The 17,361-nt window shown below is 39.8% G+C and overlaps 1 protein-coding gene across 1 annotated transcript in view; it reads right to left on the reverse strand.

The window, feature by feature from the left end:
• Positions 1-17,361, reverse strand: part of LOC142344345 (uncharacterized) — a 106,886-nt gene that overhangs the window by 47,014 nt on the left and 42,511 nt on the right. Inside the window, exon 7 of the mRNA XM_075395933.1 lies at positions 11,325-11,513. Coding sequence (XP_075252048.1) covers positions 11,325-11,513 — 189 coding nt within the window. The remainder of the gene's footprint in view (positions 1-11,324; positions 11,514-17,361) is intronic.

Consider the following 17,361-nt stretch of genomic DNA (forward strand, 5'->3'; position numbering starts at 1 on the left):
TACAAGTGCAATCTGTCGGTTTAATTTGGTTGGATTCTAATAAAATCTATTGTTTTAGAGAAGGCTCTGAGAAAGCTACAGAATCAGAATGTTTTGTTTGAACAGAAATGCTGAAGAGCAAAAAAAAATCAAAAGTTTTTTTTGTAGGGATTTATTTGCGGACAACTATATACAACTGCAACTGCTATAACTGCTCCAGAGCAGTAGCACATTTTAAAATTTTTTTCAATATCAAATAAAATACTTTCTTTAAAGAAACTATTTTCACTGTTTTCTGATAAAGAAATTTTAAATACGCATAGAAATCGTTCCAACTTAGGTACAAAGCTCGGAAAAAGTGCAAATAATATAATTTCGTTAAACCTTATAAATAAACCTATCAAGTAAGGCTCGTTTGAACTTAAAATTTTTTGGTTTTTTGCACGGTTTCGAATAGAATTGTGACCGGCTTTGATTTCAAGTATCAAAAATAGACTGATACCTGTTAAATGAGCAAAAAGACTTTGCCGCCTAAAAACACTTGTGGCTTTGAATAGAACAATGCTTATACGTTGAACGTTGCTTTATATGTCGATTTTGAAGATTGAATATAATTCTTTCAGAAAGAGTGTTTTGTTCACCTTTGTTTTGATGCCACTCCCGGTTTAAGAACATCAGTTCGGTGAAATCAATTCCTTAATTCCTTAATTTCCTTAGCCTAATTGTAATAAACTTTTTAAATAGGTTTATCAAATGAACCACAACCCTTAGGCTATACGAGTCAATATTGGAACAAAAGAACACTGTTGGCGACCTGACTGCTCATTCACGTAATGGACAAATAGCAATGATACGACCCCGAAACAGAATATTTACGATAAAGGAGTTACCGAAACAGAATATTTACGATGACGTGATTTCCGTTCCTCAAGACATAAACCAACCCAGGTCGAGGTGGCCAGACCGAAGTGACCCCTGATCAGACGAGTTTCGAGCGCACACATGTTCCGGGTGCGCTCGAATTACATGGTCTGGAAAAAGCTTCGAGCGCACTTTCGTCTGGACAATGGTCTGGAACTTGTCTGATCAGGGGTCACTTCGGTCTGGAACTCGTCTGATCAGAGGCGGCTTCGAGCGCACTTCGAGCGCACACTCGTCTGATCAGAGGTCACTTCGGTCTGGGACGGTCTGATCAGAGGTCACACTTGTCTGGGACGGTCTGATCAGGGACAATTTCGAGCGCGACCTTAACCTGGGAAGCGGGGAGTTCTTATCAAATTGTACCTGTGCAATTATTCTATGATGACTGGAGTCCATTATAGTTCAAACTAATTCCTACAAGTAACTGTGTGGCGTTGGATAATGATCATTATGTCTGATAGAGTATGTGAGGGGGAGAAAGCAACTAGTTGGCTCAAAGTTCTGACCTTTCGACTCAAATTTCTGAAATGCGTAGTGGTTCGAGGGATCAGAGATTATTTTTACAAATATTGCGATTTATAGGCTGGCGAGATTGTGGGTGTTGCTGTATGTTGTGTAAGCAATCAAGCGAGTTCACACTAAAATTACTCTGTCGTATTCCATTATTACTTGAGGTACTTTCAATTTTATGTCCGTATTTCATATCGTAAATTGCGCTGTAAGCCATAAACCACTTCTGTAAGAGTCGTTCCTCTCATTAGGTAAATATGCTCTAACAATCGTGAGGATCGAAACAAACGTCTCTGTTATTCAACATTCGATACCAATTTTGCTTGTTAATTTGATCGTCACCAGTTTACAATTTTCAGCGCAGATTTATGTGGGCGGTTTGTGGAGCGCTATGGAAGATGGTTACTGAATTCGAAGTGGGAAACACAAAAAATGTAAGACTGACTTGAGTTAAAAAAAGAATTAAATTGATATTGGACGGCACAAAACCATCCCCTAAACAATATCAAAACTTTCAAAGAAGTTATATTTGGTTCAACATAATTACCGGTCACCCATAACCCCCACAGTTGAATTTTTTAAAGGCAAAAAACTTTGACTTTGAAATTTTTTGGCAGGATTACCGAAAAATTGAGAAAATTGATAAAGTCGGTTCGTATATCAAAAAACAATCCAAAGAACATTATGCTAAATTGATCAATTCTGAAAATTTTTGGTCAATTTCGAGGCAATTCAAAAAAATAGAAAATCATTATCGAATACTGATAAACCGTATTTTCGAGCACAACGTATTCAGTTTACTGGATTAGAGTTCAGCAATAAAGAAATTGCAAACATATGACCAAAATTTGAAAAAAATGGCCAAAGCATAAAATTTTGACAAATTCGTCAAAATTAGGATTTCTCAATCGAAGGTTCGCTAATGGAGTGAGACTCAATACAGAGAAAATTTGTGAAAATTTTCACAACCCCGGCCTAAAGAAAAAAATATCAAATTCCAAGAAATTCTTCTCGTCGTTCGTTTATGTCCCTTTTTGTCCTTTCACTCTTCAATTTTCCGTGATACGGTTTTTTGTCAATAACGTTGCTCTCCCAAAACTTTGCTTCTCGTTTTTCCGTCTTCTTTTCCCGATTTCGATGTAGTATGTTGTCATTTATGATGAAGTATGTTGTGTTTTGGTGGAGTATGTTGATTAAGCTAGTATGCTGGTTGGTTGATTTGGTCTTGTTGCTTTCTAGGGTGTGACTTAAATTTGTTCTAGAGTTACGGCTAGTTGGTTTTTGGAGTTTCCCAACTTGCTCACCACTGCATTTATTCCTTCGATGTAGTATGTTGTCATAGGCTAAGATGTACGTTTCTGTTTTCGTTGCAGTATGTTGATTATGCTAGTATGATGGTCTGTTGTTTTGGTCTGGTAGCTTTCTAGGGCGTGACTTAGTTCATTCACGAGTTACGGCTGGAGTGTCTCTTGACTTTTTCAACTTTACTAATATACTAGCTCCTCTGTTGTAGTATGTTGATTTTGCTGCTGTATTTTTGCTTAAAACCGTATGATTGTTAGCTGGTTTGAGTTTTTGCCTTCTAGGGTGTGGCTTAAGTTTATTCTGGAGTTACGGCTAGATTGTTTCTTCACTTTTCAGCTTTCATAGACTAAAAAAATGCTGCATATTATTTAACATTTGTTGTAGTTTGTTGAATATTGTTAGTATGCTGATCGGTTGTTTAGGATTGAATATTGCGAGGGTCTGACTTAAGTTCATTCTGGATTTACGGCTAGCAAATGTCTTGCTCTTTTCATCCTTTATAGTATACTCCTGTTTTGCTTTGAATTAGTTTTTTTATTTGTATATATTAAACCTCATGATGGCTTGCGCTAGCTTGTTTCTTGCAGTAGCATCTCTTCTCCTTCCTAGGGTGTGACTTACGTTTGTTCAGGAGTTACGGCTAGTTTGTTTGGTTGTGTTTGTTGCTGAGGTCTGCTAGCTTAGTGCTTCTCGAACTCCCCGCTCGCTGCTTAATCGTCTCCCGACCATTCGGTCCCGCCTTTTCGTTTCGTTGCGCGCTACTCGCTCAACGCCTCCGTTCTGTCCGTCTCGTTTCCCGTTTCTTCGTGCGTCGCTCCTTCCGCGTTTCCGTCCCGTTCCTTGCGTCGTCTGCTTCCTACCCGCATTTTCGCCAGTTCCGTTCCATTTCCTATTGCGTTGCGCGCCGTTTGCCCGTCTTTCCCGCCCCGACCGTTTCGTTTCCCGATTCGTGCTTTGTCCACCCGGTCCTCTTGCGCCGGTTGTCTGTCTTTCTGTTTAGTCTCACGTTGCTTAGAGGCACGTTAGACGTCCTCCCTCCTTTATTACTCACTTTCGCTAAGTATTTCGTTAATTGGTAACTTCTTTTCTGCTCTTCCACGTCTTGGTTATCAAGTCGTTGTCATTTGGGTTCGGTATAACCATCATTCCAGGTGTTTGTCTGAAAGTTACTCAACATTGATAAATTAGCCATTTCAATATCATTGCCGAACAGCAAGATAAATTGAAAAAACTCTTTAATGCAAGATATAATCTAGAATATGAGTTACGTAACATCCATAAGGACATCACAGATGCCATAGATCGTCAAGACAGCAGATTTAAAGTTGAACGCTTGGCTTCTAAATTGAAGGATGTTTTCAGTAAACTGGTGCAGAGGAATGAAGAACTATTTGACTTGTCCAGGAAGGCAGAGAACCCAGATTCAATTTACCGAGTCCCTGGGCAATGGTTGGATGATGTAACTAAGAACAATGATAAAATCTTGCTCGCGACTAGAAGCTACATTGACACAGTTGCTGACCGAGACACCGTATGTGAGGGTGTTAATCCTCAAGGGCAGTCTAGGAGAGGTTCACGCCGAACAACATCATCAGTGTCTAGCCAGCGTAAAGATGACTTTCTCATGGCAAAACTAAAACGCGAAGAGGCTGAGAAACAAGAACAACGCTGCCATGCGCCTCGCTAAACAGAAACACGAATTTGCCATGAGAAAAAATGAGCTTGAAATACAATTGGAACAGATGGCACTCTAAGAATTGGAGGAAGACCACCGCCAGCGTGTTGACACAGCTAAAGCAGATGAGGCTGAATTAATGGATAATCATTCATTGTTTAGTCACCACTCAAGTGAACTGAATTTGCTTAAAGATAGGGGATCAGATAGAAGTCAGACTTGTTCAGGATTGGGTAAATTCTTTTCCAGCAGGTAATTCATTGACTGCTGCAAGTGAGTTAAACTTTCCTCGTCCTGGTTCAGCAACCATTTACCCTCCTGTTTAAGAGACTGCCCCTAGTAATCCTCCAGAAGAAAAATAATGTTGCCGGTAACTTAAATCGTCTTGAAATGCTTTCTCAGTACACACGACCAGGAGTTGCAATTTCTGTCACTCAGCAAGAAGCGTTGAATAGGGAAAGCCTCCAGACTCAACTGCAGCAATCACTCACTGATTAGAGGGTCGAGCAGGTACACAGACCTCAGGCAGCAGTAAGGTGAACCCAGTGAACCAACTGTCAGTTCACGTACAAAATGTCGCACTGTCACCACTTCTGCCACCTATGCAACCTCCCCGGCCACCAAAAACCGTTATGGCACCAACGAACTCCAATTTTTTGTACCTGATTTTTCAACAAACCGACAGGTAAATCATTTCTTGGGTCCAAAAAGCTCCAGTGTGCCTGGCCAATTACATATGTCGATCCCTCATGTTCCGCAACAACAGAATCCACCTCAAATTAAATTTCCACACCAAACACAAGTCCCTATTGCCCATTCCCCGCAAAATGTCCCTCCACCTCTAAACCCACTCGTGAACTCGCCACCCGTAATCCCGCCTCAACAGTTTTTTAATCCTCAACCTCCCGTGATGCCGTCGCCCATTTTAGCGAGGGCAACAACCTTCTTACCCATCCCAAACATTCCACAGCAAAACATTGTCAAATCGCCTCAAGCCCGCATGGTGCCGTGTCCTACCTCACCAAAACCTCCCATGAACTGTAACTTTGATCTAAACTTGTGAAGTTTTCCTCAGAATAACGCCCCAAACGTAAACTAGGCAAAAAATGATGCAACCGTCTTCAACAACGTACAACCGAACCTAAACCCAAGCACAGCTAACCGCGCCATTGTCCATCTCATCTTGCAATTGAATGCACAACAAAATCATAATAGAAACCACGCAGCAACCTGTAGCAACCGTGGAAACCCATGCAGTACGGCAACTAACATCGATCCACTTTTTGTCACGCCGATTATCCCTCCCATGTATGGTCATACAGCTCCCGCATGAGCAAACCTCATTAAGGCGTTAGCTGACGCCCTAACGAGCAACAGAAAAGATCCGGTACCTGAATGGAAATTGTGCCAATACAGTGGCGATCACATACAGTTGCACGAATGGTATGGTTCATTTTGAAATCGCAATTGACTCTCAGTCCTTAACTGATGATGTAAAATTGACATACCTTAGGAGCCTCGTAACTGGTAAAGCTTAAACAGCTATAGCCGAGCTCGTTTACTGCGGAGCAATGTAAAAAGACGCAATGAAGACCTTAGAACGTAAATTTGGCCAACCACAGGTGGTCGTAAGTGCCCATTTGGACAAACTCAGCAGCTTTCCAACATTGAAGATGCACATTAGCGACAGCATCATTAAGTATTTGGTGTTGTCCGTGTAGTTCAAGTCTTGTCAGGGTCTTTAAAACGCTCTCATACGATTCTGATTTAAAGAGTGCTGCGCTTCTCAACACTGCCGTACAGAAGCTTCCACTCAATATGAAAGAGTCTTGGTCACTCTTCACGGTCAAAAAGCTTTGGGTGAAACCTAATTTTCTGGATTTTAAAGACTGGCTAAAGGAGAAGGCCGAGGCGCATGATTTAATGAAGGATAGCGGAACTAAAGCGAGGACTGAAGATAACAACAACTCAGTAACAAAAACAACAGTTGTTTCTGAGGCATTTGCTGCGAATACGCAACACAAGAGTAATTTTAAGCCGCAACAGCGTTCTCCGTCAACATCAATCTCTAATTGCATTGTATGCAAAGGCAGCCACCGGCTGTGGTAATGCCGTGTCTTTATGGAAAAGACCCCACGCAGAGAGCCAAAGTCCTGGCTGAGGCAAAGCTCTGTTTCTTTTGTTTGCGTGATAAACAGATGTTCAGGCAAAGCTCAAGTCGCTGTAAATGTAGAAAGGATGGTTGCAACAGCTCCCAACTTACTGCACTGAGCTGAAAGGGCTTTTCCAGCTAAACCCTCAACAGACAGCAACATCAATACGTCGAAGTCGAACGCAGTTACGTGTAGGCCAACTACCGGTCAGCAGCAACCACGCCGAACAACCACTTTGTCATCCGTGACGGATGTCAAAGGCCTCCTTCTGCTCAAGGAACTGAACTTGACTAATTCTTCTGGTAACAATACTACGGCGTTGGTTTTATGCGATACCGCTGGCAGTAACTCTTGGGTGTCCGATAGTCTCGCAGCTAGACTCGGTTTGCAGGGTATCTCATTAAAACTGACCGTCAAGTGTATAAACACGGAAGAACTCATCGACACAAAGGTGGTTCAATTGAATGTGACACCTAATAAAGATCAAGACTTTGAAGCATTCACTGAGCGTCCTTATGTGAGGGAAACATTAAACGTAGGTTCCAACATCATTGACCTTAAGTCCATGCAAGAAACTTACCCACATCTGGCCGTCCTAGATCCTGTAAAGTATAGCTATGGGAACATTGAGATGATACTTGTACGGGATGTCTACCATGCCATCCGCCCGTTAGAGTACTTTGCAGCCGACGAAAAGTGCTCACCGTTCGTTGTTTGCTTGCCCATATGTTGGCTTTTAAGCGGCTCACTTCCGTCAAGTTCAAGTTTAGTCTCAACGTGTTTCAAAGCCAATGTCGAACAGGATTATGAATTAGCTATCAGGTTAAGTCTTGGTATGAAATGGAATTGTACGGCGCGTACAAGCAGGTTGACCCACGATCCGCAGCGGATGCTGGCGCGCATGAAACAACATCTTTTCATAACGGCCAAAGATACGATGTCGGTATCGTATGGGCTGATGACAACCTCCAGCTCCCGATTAACTACTTTTCGTCACTGGTACAGCTCAAGTCTCTCGAAAAACGGCTCTCGAGAGACAAAACTTTGAACGAAAATTATGCTAATACCATCCGTTAAGACTTGGAAAAAGGTTACTTAATTACAGACCCTGATGCTCACAAGGTCGAGCAGCGGTTGGATAAAGAGTGGTACCTACCACATGGTCCTATAATCAACCCGAACAAACCGGGGAAAGTGGGTAGGGTATTAAATGGCGCAGCAAAGTTCCACAGTACTTCTTTGAACAAATCTTTGCTGACTGGCCCTGAACTGCTCCAAAACCTAATCCATGTACAACTTAGGTTCCGTCAACGTCAATTCGCCGTGTCCGCAGATATCGAGGATATGTTACTTCCTCCAAGTGGGTGTTCCTGACTGCGTTTTTTGTGGCGGGAGGACCCCACAACAAATGTTGTACTGCATCAATACACGCGCCATATATTCGGAGCTAAACACTCGCGCACGTGCGCTAACTATGCATTGTAACGCCCAAGACAATGTTAGTCAGTACCCGGAAGCAACCAAAGCCGTCCTAGAAAACTTATACATGGACAATTACTTGGATTTGGTGGAGTTGACTGAAAAGGCTCTGAAAAGATCGGAGGAGTTCGTGCATCTTTTCCATTTAGGTGGGTTAAAGCTAACTAAGTTTGTAAGCAATGTACTAAATCTGGCTGATCGAATTGATGGGTCACCTCAGTCCAACGAACCAAAAGTAATCGCCCGCCACATCTTAGGAGGAATCTTCGCACATGCTTGGGTTGAAATGTGATCACAACAATGATACTCCAGTTGTGAGTCGGGGTACCTCCAGTAAAGTAACTAAGTCTTCAACACAACGCTTGGTATTGAGCCTAGTGTCTAAGGTATTCGATCCCATCGGCCTAGTGGCACCATTCACTGTTGGTGGCCGATTGTTACTTAAGGATATCTGGGGTGTCAGCGGGCAGCACTGGGATGAAGAATTACCAAAAAAACTGCTGAAAAGTTCCTCGAATGGAGTGTAGAACTACAAACGCTTGCAGAAATCACTATATCGATAAATTAATTTTCAGGAGAGTTTCAACACCTGGAACTACACATTTTTGGTGATAGTTCTCAAGAGGTCTTCAGCGCTGTTGCATTTCTCCGAGCTCAAGTAAACACTTCTAGTGGGCCAAAAACAGAGCTTGCATTAGTCCTGGGCAAAGCTCCCGTAGCACCTATGGCTCCCAACCACGGTGATAACAATTCCAAAGCTACAGCTGCAAGCTGCTTTACTGGCCGCTCGGTTGAAAGAAGACATCTGTCGAGCCCTTACTGTACATGTTAACAAAGTTTATATGTTGACCGACAGCACTACTGTCTTACAGTGTCTTCATTCCACAAGCAAGCAGACAATATTTACTGCAAACCGTGTATGCGAGATTTTAGAGTACACCAGCGTTGACGACTGGATCCACGTTTCCTCAAACGATAATCCAGCAGATGCCGGTACTCGTGGTATGTGCGCTGAGGTTTTGCAATCAAGTAGCTGGGTGAGGGGTCCAGATTTCTTAAGAACCAAGGAATTCCCGTTCGAACCAAGAACCGAAATAGTTAAAAACATCATACTTGGTGTAGTAACTAAGGAAACTGACAAAACCAATGCATCATTGGCCGCATCCGTAACAAAGTCAACTAGGGAACCCCGCCCCCGCAACTAATTCCCTTCGATTAGTACAGTTCTTATCAGAAGTTGCTACTGATAACAGCGTACGCGCTCCGCTTGCTACCTTCTCACGAATGCTATCATAATGCCGACGGTAGCTTCACAGACCTCACAGATCTTGACGAAGCCGAGCCTCATCTCCAGTATCTTGTCCAAGCGGAGTCATTCAAAGCAGAGAGAAAAGATCTCCTCGACAGCAAACCCGTTAAACGCAGTAGCCGTATTGCTCCGTTTTCTCCCTCTATTGGACCAAATTGTCTAATCCGATCGGCCGGCCGCATCAAACAGATGGTCGAAATTGACTTTGATGTAAAACATCCTATCGTTATCGACGCACGCCATGCAATTGTAAAGTTGTTCCTTAGGCACAACCAGGTTAATAATCATCATCAAGGTATTGACTACCTGCGGGCTAAAGTACAAGAACGTTGTGCCATCCCTAATTTGCGCTCATCTTTACGTTCCATTGAATCCAACTGCATCACGTGCAGAATGTTTCGCGCTGCCACTATTCAACCCATCATGGCCGACATCCCAGTAGAAAGATTCGCATACCAATCTCCTCCCTTGACAAACACCGGGGTCGACTACTTCAGTTCGTTTTACGTTACTGTACGCAGGGATACCGAGAAGAGGTGGGGTTTCCTCTTCACATTCTTAACTACTCCTGCCGTTCTTGTTGAAATTGTTCCGTCCATGGACGGCAGTTCGTGTATAATGGGAGTGGAGAGGTTTTTCTCCCGTCGGGTTACACCAGCCATTATTGGGTCAGATAATGGTACTAACTTTGTTGGTGCGGAAAACGAACTACGAGAGAACATCGAAAATGGAACACCATCAACATCGCCGTTGAACTTGCCCACAAAGGCATTAAGTGGAAGTTCAACCCACCCAGTGCACCCCACCAAGGTGGCATCTGGGAGAGGCTAGTACTTAGTTTCAAGCGCGTACTTTACACAATCATTGGAATACGTCGCCTCACAGATGAAGATTTAAGTACCACTTTAAGTGTGGTTGAACCTGCATTTAATTCACGTCCGCTAACGCCCGTAAGCGCCGACCCGTCCGACCTAGGCGCATTAACACCTAACCATTTTCTCCTCGGTAACCAAGCATGTAGTCTCCCTTCCATCATTGGCGTAGATGAGTTTGATCATCGTAAGCGTTACGCCCGCGCGCAATCTTACGCTAACGCTATTTGGTCTCGTTGGATCAAAGCGTACGTCCCGACACTGAATCGAAGTTCTAAGTGACAAACGCCTGCCGAGCAACACCTTAAGACCGGTGATTTGGTTGGGTAGTTGAGGAGACCAATCCTAGGAGATACAACCCTACTGCTCGGATCAATGAACTCCGTTACGGTTCCGACAGCGTCGCACGCTCCGCCGTATTGCGGACGTCATCCGAATCGCTCGTTTGCCGGCTTGCAAAATTAATACCCATTCTCCCAACATCTTCTTCTGGGCCGGAGGATTTTAGTAACTAAATAGATGTAAACGAGACAAATATACCAAAATGCGTCACTTTTCTTAGCCAATAAGAATCGAGTATTTAAATACGCATAGAAATTGTTCCAATTTACGTACAAAGCTCCGAAAAAGTGCAAATAACATAATTTCGTTAAACTTTATAAATAAACCTATCAAGTAAGGCTTGTTTGAACTTAATAATTTTCGGTTTTTTGCACGGTTCTGAATAGAATGGTGACCGGCTTTGATCTCAAGTATCAAAAATAGACTGATACCTGTTAAATGAGCAAAAAGACTTTGCCGTCTAAAAACACTTGTGGCTTTGAACGGAACAATGCTTATACGTTGAACGTTGATATATATATATATATATATATATATATATATATATGTATGTATATATATATATATATATATATATATATATATATATATATATATATATATATATATATATAATTATTCATCTTAAAGTTACAGTTTTAAATAACAGTTTGTCCAACCTCAATAAGCGGGGCACTAACAGTGTAAAATATTCCCTTTACACTCTTTACACTCTTTTGCCCGATATTTTTGCCCAAAATCCTCGGCCCGGGAACATATAGTATGGTGTGATTGTGTACCATTCTGTATCCACAGTGGGTTCTATGATGCAAATTGGTTCTGCGACCAATCCGAGGGGGTCAGGGGCTGGTGTACACCCGGCAAAGCTCAGTTCATGGGCGCGGCATACAATATGGTCCCAGAATGGAGCAGCTCCTCGTGTGTCCAAATGGAGTAAGACATCATGGATGCCACTAATTGGACTGTCCCTATAAACAAAATTTAAAACTCAATGAAGACGAGGTAAAGGCTGTGAAACCATCAATAAGTTAATTTGATTCCCGGGTTAACTAACCTTCATAAAATATTAGATTTCTAATTAGGTTATATATTTCTTAGAGGTCATGCAAGAATCATAATCTTTCACATTTTTTCCCTCAAAAGCTACCCCATGTTAAGGTGTGAGACTGAAGTGATCTATGATCAGGCAATTCCAGACCAAAAGAATTTCTGATCAGACTATCCTAGACCAAAATCACCTCTGTTCAGACTGATCTTCGCACGAGCTGTGCTCGAAACTGTCTCTGTCGGAAATTCCCAGACGGAAGTGACCACTGTTCAGAACGAAATCAAACCATTGTCCAAACTTATGCAATCAAGACCAATTCCAGATCATTGGCCAGATGTATGTGCTCTTGAAATGATCTCTAATAAGACAATCTCCACGCCGAAAATGCCGCTGATCAGACACTATCGTGGACTTGAAAGTTCCTCAAGGTCAGACAAGGGTGCGGTCGCGGCCGCCTCTGATCGGAGGCAAGTGCGCTCGAAATTGCCTCTCATGAGACTCAAGAGCACACAGAATAGTCAGATCAGAAAAGGTTCTTTATTATGCAAATCTGATTATTAGAAAATCTCATAATCTCATAATATAAAATATATTTCTTTAATAAAAATCTCATAATCTCATAAATCTCATAATCTCATAATAATTATTGAAATCTTATAGTCTCATAATATTAAAATATATTTCTTTAAAAAAACCGATGTTTGAATTAAAAGCTCACTCTTTTAAACCAAATTGCTTTTTCGCCCCCTTATTACCCCATCGTGACTAATAACACGCGATACTTTGACATCTTAATGAAAGGAAAAAATAAAACTGTGATGAGGGTTTTTTTTCAAAAAAAATCAGGGCTCTAAGAAAAACAAATTCTTTGAGTTGAAAGAACATAGCAGGCAAAAGACCTGATCTATCAATTTTCTCACAAAATTTTTGTAGTTAAAAATTGAATATCTTATATCTATACCAACTATTGCAATTGAAAATCTACACAAAACTTCCTTAAAGGTCTGAAAAAAGCCCGAACTAGAAGCTGAACAAGTCAAAAAATAATTAATTTTAAAAGATTTGATAAAAACTTCTTACCGAAGTTGGGAATACTGAATCTTACTGAATACCTAAAGTACTTTTAAATTTTTTAGCTGATAAAGGAGGTTATCTGTAGGTATCACGAGACCAAATAAAATATTTGCATATACACTGGACATTTTGAAGAAAAAAAATTCATATCAGCATCTAAGTCTTAGAAAAATTATTAAAACATAATGGCCCTGAAAGGCATATTCACTTGGGCTCCCAGAAATGAAACTTGCATGATGTGGCTATCACTTAACAACAAGAAAGAAGCTTTAGTTTTTTATTCCCTGTGGTGGTCTAAATATACGCAAATTTTAAGAATTCGCTAGTTTGCTGTGTTCATGTGAAAGCGACAAGACAAAACTAATTTTTTTTACAATACACGGCACTGGCAGTGCAATAACTCGTGAGGAACGGCGCTTGATCCTCTCATGAAAATGTGGTTTCAGACTGACTTCTTTCGGTTATATAGAATTTGAAACAGTAAAAGCATCATGGCACTAGTAAAAAAAGCTAACTAGGAAACATTGAAGCAAAAACTAAGAAAAACTATCAAATTCTGTCAATTTTTATTTGTGTTTTTTGTTATGTTTGTGATGTAATTGTGCTTAGAAAAAACATTGCAGGATAAGTCTTGAAATACAATCCAAAGTATTGAACTAAATAAAGAGCATGTTAGAACTACCAAAAAAGCAAACAAATTAAACAAAATTATGACCATTGCTATAACTCTTGAAGCGTTTACCTTAAGGGTCAAAACTTATTCACATAAAAATACTCATTAACCCAAGCACAAACCTTGAAAGGGGTACATTGGGCCTTAAAAAATTGGGGTTATAAAAATCTTTAGAACCTTTCATCGACTCCAGAATTTATACAGTACCCCAAGTTCAAGACAAAGAAATTTTAAATTGGCCCATAAAGATCAATAAAGTCGGAACATGATATTTTTCAGGGAATTTCAAAAAACTTTTCGAAACTCGTCACAAAAAAAACAAAAAATTGAATGAAAACAACATTTTGAATACCATTCCTTTGGCTCTACCAACCACGCAGTAACCTACTCTTAAACCCTAGAGGAAGTTCTCTAATCCCTAAGGCTAAACAAACAGACAAATTGCAAAATAAAAATCAGAACTGCAAGTTATATTAAAAAACTGCTAAAATTCGTGATATTAAATTGCTTAAAACCGTACCATTAACCTTAGAAACCACGTAGTAGCATTTTTGTCAAACCCTAGGGGAGGTTTCTTGTCAACTGAGGCTTGAAAAACTCTGAAACTAACAAAATTCTCAAAAAAAACGATAAAAATTTCAAGTTTTATAAAAAAACTGCTAAAATTCGTGATGTTAAATTGTTGAAAACCATTCCATTACCACTATAAAACTACGCATTAAGCTAATATCAAACACTGCCGGAAGTTCCTTGGCACCTAGGGCTGAAACAAACTCAAATAATTGCAAAAACTTTCACACCACTTGGAAAAATGGTAAAAATCAGTGTAAATTTACGTTTTTATGCATGGGATACCAAAACATAGAGCTCAGAAATTGTCATAAAGAGTAATTATGTCTTGAAAAGACTTTTTTTAACTTTTAAAACCTCCATTTTAGACGGGTCTAACAAAAAACTCAAAAATGACGAAAAACAAGAAAAAGGCATTATTTTTGGCTCAAAAACTAACTCGCAAAAAAACCTTTTAACCTTAAATTACAACCTTCCCAGTAGCTTCACTACTCTAAGAAATTGAATTTTCACTACATGCCGCTAAGCGCCTCTAATGAATTTTTATGCCCGCTGAGCTTTACCTGTTAAATCCGTTTTGAAAGCTCAAAATCATGAAAAAGGGAGTAAAAGCATCTTACAAAAAAACGACTGAGCGCCAATACAATCCAATTCTTGAGTTGTAAAAAAACAGAAATGTGATGAGAAAGAATTATGCTTAACATTCAACAGTTAAAAGCATTTAAACACCTGAAATTGAAAAAGTTGATCAAATACAGAGAAAAACGCTTATAACACTCACGTGCACATTTTAAAATGCCGAAAGTCAGCAGTGCCAGAAATGAAAATGCCGGAAGTTGGCACTTAGCCAGAAGTTCACTTCTGTTGACTTTCGTCATTTTAAAACGTGCGCGTATCGTGTTTTAAGCATGGTTACGTGACTCTGCAGAAGTCTCTTCGAAATTCTGACTGAATATCTGGAATCGCTTCGCGGTTCTCGTTAAATGCCAGATGTTCTCAGTGACTTCAAGCAGAGTCAAGTAACCATTAATTAAAAGTCATTTTAAAAAATGAAAAATTAAATATTATGACAAACACTCACTAACTGTATAAAAAATCAGAATGTCTAGAGAATGTTTGTAAGTACTATATTATAACTAACATAAACCATCGCACTATTATCTGAGCTGAAAGAAAAAAGTCCCTGGAAAGTGTTTCACTTGAACAAAATCCATCGGGCAAAACTAATTTTCCAGTACTCTGTGCAGTTTAATTGTGCTAATCGGCCAGAAATCAATGATTAGTTTCCACGCGCTGTATTTTCAAAAGAGACGCTCCAACACTCTTTTATCGTAAAGTTGCAAAGCAAAATTCCGGGACCATTCCATATCTTTAAATTGAAAAACATATCACGCAGCGACCATCCCTATTGCAGCTATTAAAATCACAAAAAGCGACAAAAAATGAGTGAAAAATACTCCCAAAAATTTTTTGGCAAAAATTACGAATTTCTTAATCAATTTTTGCGTAGAAAAACTGATTGTTTACAGAAGCGGAAGATATGATATCCTGTGTAATATATTGTAAAAATTGGTTTATTTACTTCGTGCATGCGGGAGCAATAAAAAAATCTAGACTTTTTTAATATTTAACGGCATTGCAAAAAGTAGGAATAAAATTGGTCTAGGAAATAAACCCCGACGGTAAACCCCCATCTGATTTTAATAGCAAATAAACCTCCAAGGAAACCCCGCCCCCACGGAAAAAACCTCATGAAAAAAACATCCATTTAATCGTTGAGAGAAAGAAAGAGAATGAGATTGAAATGAAAATCATCAAAACAAAAACTTAAACACGAACGCCTAAAAAAGTTCACTTGGTTTTGCTAGTCCTGCAATACGTATTCATGCTTTAATTTTATTAATTATGCATTTCAGTGTCACCCATGGGATCTAACTCAGTCAATATGTTTTCGAAAGACTTCATTATTACGCCACTTTAAAAAATGAGGGTCACAGTCAGATAAAGGGGGTAAAAGAGTTGGCCCCCGGCACAAAAAGGATGGATTTTGAGTCTGCCACAACAAATTCCACAACAGAAGCCTTCCCCATTACTGAAGTTGTTCGATTTTTGCAATTCTGTCAATCTCTATATAAAAGGTAATTGACTTGGGCTTCTCTGTCAAATTTAGGGAAGACGAAAATTTCAGTTTAAGTATCCGTTTGTTTGCAGCCCTCAAGCATACTGACTCAAGTTCAAAATGTTTTAATTATCGCTGCCAGATTTCAAAGCTCGGGACTTTGTTGACTATTTCGAGGAAGTTTATCTTGGCCGCCCCAATAGGAATGGGAGCAGGCAAAACCACGGTTTCATCTCACAATGTGGAATGTGTATCACAATGTGCAATGTATTGAGCACCTACCAAGGACCAACAATGCAATAGAAGGTTTTCATAGTGGTTTTGAACCAATGCTGCAAATGAACAAAACCGATGATTGGAAATTTTTGGAGGCGATACACTGTCAACATGCGCTTCAAGAGTTTACCGTAGCTCTACAAAAAAAAGGGGGTAAGCATGTAGTGAAAGAAAGTGAGAATTATGGCAGAACAAAACAAATTGTTTGGGGTGTACACAAATAGCAACCATTAGAATATTTGCGAGAAATTGCTTCAAGCAGTGCCAGAAATGAAAATGCAGGAAGTTGCCACTTAGCCCGAAGTTCACTTCTGTTGACTTTCGTCATTTTAAAACGTGTGCGTATCGTGTTTTAAGCATGGTTACGTGACTCTGCAGAAGTCTCTTCGAAATTTTGACTGAATATCTGGAATTGCTTCGAAGTCATTTTAAAAAATTAAAAATTAAATATTATGACAAACACTCACTAACTGTATAAAAAATCAGAATGTCTAGAGAATGTTTGTAAGTACTATAATATAACCAACATAAACCATCGCACTATTAACTGAGCTGAAAGGAAAAAGTCCCTGGAATGTGTTTCACTTGAACAAAATCCATCGGGCAAAACTACTTTTCCGGTACTCTGTGCAGTTTAATTGTGGTAATCGGCCAGAAATCAATGATTAGTTTCCACGCGCTGTCTTTTCAAAAGAGACGCTCCAACACTCTTTTATCGTAAAGTTGCAAAAACAAAATTCTGGGACCATTCCACTTCTTTGAATTGAAAAACATATCACGAAGCGACCATCCCTATTGCAGCTATTAAAATCACAAAAAGCGACAAAAAATGAGTGAATAATACTCCCAAAAAAATTTTTGGCACAAATTACGAATTTCTTAATCAATTTTTGCGTAGAAAAACTGATTGCTTACAGATGCGGAAAATATGATATCTTTTGTAAAATATTGTACAAATTCGTTTGTTTACTTCGTGCATGCGGAAGCAACAAAAAAAATCTAGTCTTTTTTAAAATTAAACGGCATTGCAAAAAGTAGGAATTAAATTGGTCTAGG

The sequence above is a fragment of the Convolutriloba macropyga genome, chromosome 8 (assembly GCF_964194025.1).
Source record: "Convolutriloba macropyga chromosome 8, txConMacr16.3, whole genome shotgun sequence".
Taxonomy (NCBI): domain Eukaryota; kingdom Metazoa; phylum Xenacoelomorpha; order Acoela; family Convolutidae; genus Convolutriloba; species Convolutriloba macropyga.